This window comes from Carlito syrichta, unplaced genomic scaffold, assembly GCF_000164805.1.
Source record: "Carlito syrichta isolate Samal-C Ts95f unplaced genomic scaffold, Tarsius_syrichta-2.0.1 Scaffold227536, whole genome shotgun sequence".
In the NCBI taxonomy this organism is placed as follows: Eukaryota; Metazoa; Chordata; class Mammalia; order Primates; family Tarsiidae; genus Carlito; species Carlito syrichta.
In genome coordinates this window covers 107266-113381 of record NW_007171632.1, presented here as the reverse complement: position 1 = coordinate 113381, position 6116 = coordinate 107266, and the positions used below count along the sequence as shown (strand labels likewise).

The 6116-nt window shown below is 48.6% G+C and overlaps 1 protein-coding gene across 1 annotated transcript in view; it reads left to right on the top strand.

Moving 5' to 3' along the window:
* Positions 1-5364, top strand: part of MAL (mal, T-cell differentiation protein) — a 25749-nt gene extending 20385 nt beyond the window's left edge. The window contains exons 3-4 of the mRNA XM_021709431.1: positions 395-520; positions 4768-5364. Of these exons, the coding sequence (XP_021565106.1) occupies positions 395-520; positions 4768-4842 (201 nt within the window). The 3' untranslated portion in view covers positions 4843-5364. The remainder of the gene's footprint in view (positions 1-394; positions 521-4767) is intronic.
* Positions 5365-6116: the final 752 nt, after the last annotated feature.

The window sequence follows — 6116 nt, the reverse complement described above, 5'->3', positions numbered from 1 at the left end:
CGGGTGTGGTAGCACGCGCCTGTAGTTCCGGCTACTTGGAAGGCTGAGGCAGAAGGATCGTCGGAGCCCAGCAGGTCGAGTCTGGGCGACAGAGTGAGACTCCAACTCAAAAATAAATAAATGAATGAATGAATAAATAAATAAGTGAATAAGTGCTCACTCTGGCCCTAAACCAGTGAAATGAAGCTTAGCCATGCAGGGCCAGGTAAAGAATCTCTGTGAGAGACAGACTGGGAGGGGGTGGGATTCAAAGGAAGTAGCAGGAGATAATGACGGGACCATAGTCATGCAGGGGGAGGGACAGGAATAGAAGGAACCACAGTTGCTCACGTCTGGCATCTGGGCCAGGTGTCTCTTTCTCCCCATCTTTCTGACAGCCTATCTGCCCCCACAGGATGCAGCCTACCACTGCACTGCTGCCCTGTTTTACCTCAGTGCCTCAGTCCTGGAAGCCCTGGCCACCATCACGCTACAAGACGGCTTCATCTACAAGCACTACCACGAAAACATCGCTGCCGTGGTGAGTCCTAGCACCTGCATCTACCATGTTCACAGCGGGCAGCTCCGCCGCTGGCAGAGGGTTCAAGCAGGAGGCTACCCAGGTCCCCCCTTTCTTCAGTTCTCTATCTTTCGAGTGACGCCAAACCTTCACCTCATTTCTGAAGCAATAAAGTCCCCAAGAGGGAAGTGGCATGCCCAAGACTCTGCTTAGTCATCCTGTCAGGACTGTATGGCCTCAGGCCCGGATGGGCTTTGCAGAGGGCAAAGTGTGTGAGGAGATGATGGTCACGGAGTGCCCTGCACTGTCTCAGCACTCCGTGAACACTTATTTAACCCTCACAACAACCTTGTGACAGAGGTTTATTATAGCCATTTCACAGATGGAGAAGCAGAACACTGAATGTGAACAACTGGCCCAGGATCACCAGTCATTGGTGGGGCCAGGTGTGGAGGCCAGGGGCTCTGTCCCCCACATTCTTGGTACCAGTTAGGAGCTGTGAGTCTGACCACTTGGGTCTCCTGACTCTCCCCGATTGGTCTTGCATTGAAGCATCCAGTCAAGAGCAGGGTGGGAGGTACTGAGGCCAGGGATGGATCAGAATGACAGGGAGTAAGGAAATGTATTGTTTCACGAACATCTCTTCAAGGTTGTGCATGTGTACCCTTGCACCAGTACAATAACTCACAATACAAAAGTGCTTTCAATCATGGACATTATTTTAAAAATGAGAAAAGGGCCAGGTGTGAAGACTCACGCATATAATCCCGACACTTTAGGAGGCTGAGACAGGAGGATCACTTAAGCCCAGAAGTCGAGACCAGCTGGGCAATATAAGGAAACCTCATCTCTACAAAAAATTAAAAAATGGACTGGGCGTGGTGGTGCATGGCTATCGTTCCAGCTACTCAGGAGTCTGAGATGGAAGGATTGCCTAAGCCTAGGAGGCGGCAGCTGCAGTGAGCTGTGACTGTGCCACTGTACTCCAGCCTGGGTGACAGAGTAAGACCTTGACTCAAAATAAAAAAAGCTTTCAGAAATAGCATTCCTCAGATTCCTAGAAATTGTCCTATGAATTATGTGATAGATCATAGGATGCCAGCTCCAGTGGGTCACAGTTAGGTTAACCCGTTTTTTTAGAAAGGGTAGGGCAGAGGCCTACAGAAGACCCACGGGGATGGGCATAGTTGGGTATGGAGAAGGCGTTTGATGAGGTTGCCTCTTTCTGCTTCCATAGGGGAGTCCTGGGGAAGAGCTCCTCAAAGCCTCACCTGCTGGTCCCTGTGGACCAGTCCCCTGCCCCAGAGAAGCCACCTGCTACCCTTAAGCACTCAACAAGCAACCACTTCCCTAAACCCAGCCCTCTCAGGATCCCTGGCACCCCCTAAGGGTCCCACGGTGTGGGGACATCTCCCATTCTGTCTCATCTCCCAACGAAGCTGGTTTTGAAACAGTAGCACAGCCAGGTAACATATTGGTTGCTCTTCCTTCCATGGGAGGCTGGTAATTCACCTCCTTGGTCATACTTCAAATGATTCTGCTTCATCTCTCTCTCTCCTAGGAGTGCCACATACCTCCTCAATCCCAACCCAGGAGCCTTCTCTCTCAACAAGCATCAGCAAAGCATCTGACAACAATTTCCGTAAAATTGTTGTGAAAGATGTTAGCAAAATATAGATGGGATGTCATTAGTGGGACAGCAATTGATGGAAAAACCCACATGGGGTGAATGAATGCCCTGCCTGCTAGACACGTCTCTAGTTGAGAACCACTGGGCTCTCCTGCATTTTGATTTTCATCTGTTACCTTTTACCGAAATGCAGCATAGAGCCAGAAAAGTGGACAAGTTACACGTGGGCATCTTGATAAATTTTCATAAAGTAAATACCCCTATGGCTAAGAAATAAGACATGATAAACAGCTCCTAGAAATCCCCCTCTTGTCCTTTTCCTGTCACTGTGTATCCCCACCACTGCTCAGTTTCTGATTTCTGGCACCCAGTGCCTTTGTACTTCATGTAAATGGAATTACACAGTAGGCATTCTTTTATGTCTGACTTCTTCCTCTCAACCTTTTGCTTGTGAGATTATCCATGTGGCTGGCTACAGATGGAGACTGTTTATTCTCACTGCAATCTAGTATTCCGTTATAGAAATACCAACCACTGTTTCTCCATCCCTGGATTGATTACGTTCCCACATTTTTGGGATAGATAGGCATGAACATGCCCAGGCAAAGTCAGGAGTGTGTGAATCTAGAACCAGAATGTTCTCAGCAGGCAAATGAGCTAGGCCAGAACAACCAGGTGAAATATGAACCACGTTCAATGTAAAGTTATGCCTTTCCATTAAAATTATTAATTGCATCAGTATGTGGGGAAGAAGGAATCATCATGACTCTGGATTTAACCACAGCTACAACATGCTCTTCAGATGGTCTTGGGAGTGGCCAGTCCAGGGGATATAGGAGTACAAGGAGGCACCTCAAAACCTCTCTCACACACCCTGACCTTTGGAACAGCCAGCCTGGCTTATGTCCCTCTCAGTGGTTTCTCATTAGGACCTGTCTTAAAAGCTGAGCTTCCCCGCTCCCTCCTTTCCTGGTGGCAGAGCTTCCTTGCCAAAGGGATCCCCGGGATGGATAGAAGTTGACTAAGGCAAGATGGAGATTTCTGGAGTAATCTAGAAGTTTCTGGATTTTAACTATAGTGGGCAGTAATGGCAGCCATTTAGGTAGAATGGTTTCTGAAGCCCAAAATATGTCCATTCATGTTCCCAGCTCTAAATGTCCCCTGTGTGCATTTCTTGACCACACTTGGAAAATGAGTCTCTACTCCCTGTTCCTACTGGGGACTTCCAGGATGCTTCTGCCAAAGATTCTCATTAGGTCAGGAATTCCCACCTGAGGGGGAGAGGTGCTTTTGGGGGGGCTCCTCACTCATGTATGACTGTGCCTTTCAGACAGGTAGCTTCCGGATGTGTTCTCTTAAATGTGTTATTCAATAACTCAGCTTACTCGTTGCCTCTGGTCAACAATGGTAAAGAGTTCGCCCATGCATGGGGGCAGGGAGAGCAGGCACGGTGACGGCTGGTGTTTATGGGCATTTTCAAGAGTCACAGAAGCGTAGCCACCCTAAAGGCTGTGCCTGGGCTGGAAACTCTTGACCTCCACGCAAGGTCACAAAACCAGGTGCAGATATTGAACTGGGGTGCAGGCAAGCATTTAGAAAGGACAGCCATCTGGAGTAGAGTGATGAAGGCAGATGGTGCCCAGATGAACACAGCAAGACCCAAGTGACGGTCTGCCACATTTCCGGGGCCTTTGTTCCCAGTGCCAGCATGGCTCATGGAATCATCCCAACAGCTTTCCCAGTAAGCCCCCTCCTTTTGACAAAAGCTCAAAATCCCTTCACCCCTTCCCTGTCCCTCGCTTCCTATGAAGCCTGACTCCCACAGTCACGCCTTTGTTATTAAGAATCCTAGTGGACGGTAACTCACACCTGTAAACCCAGCACCTTGGGAGGCTAAAGCAAGAGAACTGATTGAGCCCAGGAGTTCGAGACCAGCCTGATCAACATAGCAAGACCTCATCTCTACAAAAACAAAAACCAAAAAAATTAGCTGGACGTGGTGACGCGCACCTGTAGTCCCAGCTACTTAGGAGCCTGAGGTAGAAACATCACCTGAACCCAGGAGGTCAAGGTTGTGGTGAGCCATGATCATGCCTCACCACATTGTACTCTAGCCTGGGTGACAGAGTGACACTCTGACTCAAAAAAAAGAATCCCCAAATAAAATCCTGATAAGGGTCTGAGGGTGTCCACGTAGCACAGAAACCTTAATAAGAGTCAGCAAACGCAGATATTCACAATCTCTTAGCTGAGCCGCCGGGACCACAACTGGTGGGCACTGGCGTGAGGGAAGGAAGTTTTCCATGGAAAGTATTTGATACTGACCTGGGATGCTTCAGTAGATGGGCCTTTGAGGGCCCCATGTCGAGTGAACTGACACCAACATGACATTGTGTGATGGCAGAGAGTGTTGCCTTGCATGTCAAGTCCCGGAGATCATCAGGAGCTCTAGAATGAAAGGGCTTGGAGCACACACCTGGGCTCAGCAAGAAAGGCGGAGAGACAGGCAGCAATGGCAGCCCACACACTAAAGGCATGTCACCCCTCTCGTGTCCTGTGAACGCTGGACCCAGTTGGATGGCCGTGCCTCGTCCCCTCCCTGTGGACACTCATTAATGATCATTTCTCTTGGTTCCAGGTATTTTCCTACGTAGCCACTCTGCTCTACGTGGTCCACGCTGTGTTTTCTTTAATCAGATGGAAATCTTCGTAAAGCAATAGAACTACTGCTGAAAACCCAGATGGTGTTAACTGATTAGCCCACCTTCCGGCATAAGTTTTTAGAATGCAGAAATGCTGTCAGTGATGGAAAAAAGAAAACAAACCAGAAAAAGAAAAAAACCCACAAAATCCACGCTCTGTCCCTTGCGGGTGTCGTGTTTACTCTCCCATGTTCCTTCATGTCCCAGGTTCGGGGCTTGCTATGTTTAACCTCCAACTACTGTGCTGTCTTTCCTGTTTGTAAAAGGGCACCTTCTAGTTTGGGGGTGGGAAGTGGGAACTGTGATCTGAAAAAGAAACAAAGATCCCCTGCTGAGCCCTGAACCGGATCTTGAGAACTGCCTCTTGGAATTTTCTACAGGCTCTTTTGGGCACCCCATCCTGTGGCGTGTTTCTCAGTCTTCATGGATATTCTGCATGTCATGATGAACTCACCTAACAGATATTTTCAGATGTCCATGGTGGAAGATGATAACCCTTTGAAATATCTTATAAAGTATCTTTATGTTCAATACTTTTGTAGGGTGTTTTTTGGGTTCTGTTTTGAATTTCTCAGGATCAGGAAGACCATCATTTCAGCTTTCTATCTGAGGAATCTTTGGACTTAACCTGAGTCTCAAGAAGCAGCATCAGGTGGCAGCTCAGACGATGCTGTGTACTCCCAGCCGCTGCAGGCTCAGAGCTCGGTGCCAGGGACCCCACCCTCCCAGCAACATCAGCCCAGATGGCTTCCTTTCTCTGGAAACTGACCAAGTGCCATCCTGGGGGCCACCTCCTCTTACCTACAAGGCACAGTGGCCTGTGCCCAGTTAGAACTTCCTTAAGCCAAAAGCAAAGTACAGAATCTCTTCTCACTCTTTGTAACATTGATCAGCACTGGGCAGTGTGCTCTGTTTCAGTTAGTGATGTAGATACTAAGTTGTTTGTAGAACTTCCTTGGGCCACCCCATCAGAGAGAAAGGGGACCAGGTTACAGAGTAAAAGAAGTACAATGACAAGGGGTGAATGCTATGTTTGGGGTATGAGATGCCTGAGTTAAAAGGAGACAGGATGATTCAAAGAAGGGGACTCAGCTGGGAGTCTGGCAAACCCAGCTTCCCTGTTAAAAAATGCTCTTTTATGCCATGGCTCAAAGAAGTTAATGACATTCCAGAGCTGGGACACAGCAACAGGTGCCTCTCAGACCTGCCAGTTCCCAGCCACGGAGGTATGTGGGTAGACAACGCACAACCTCCGGCTAGCAGCCATGGAGAACAAAGATTCAGG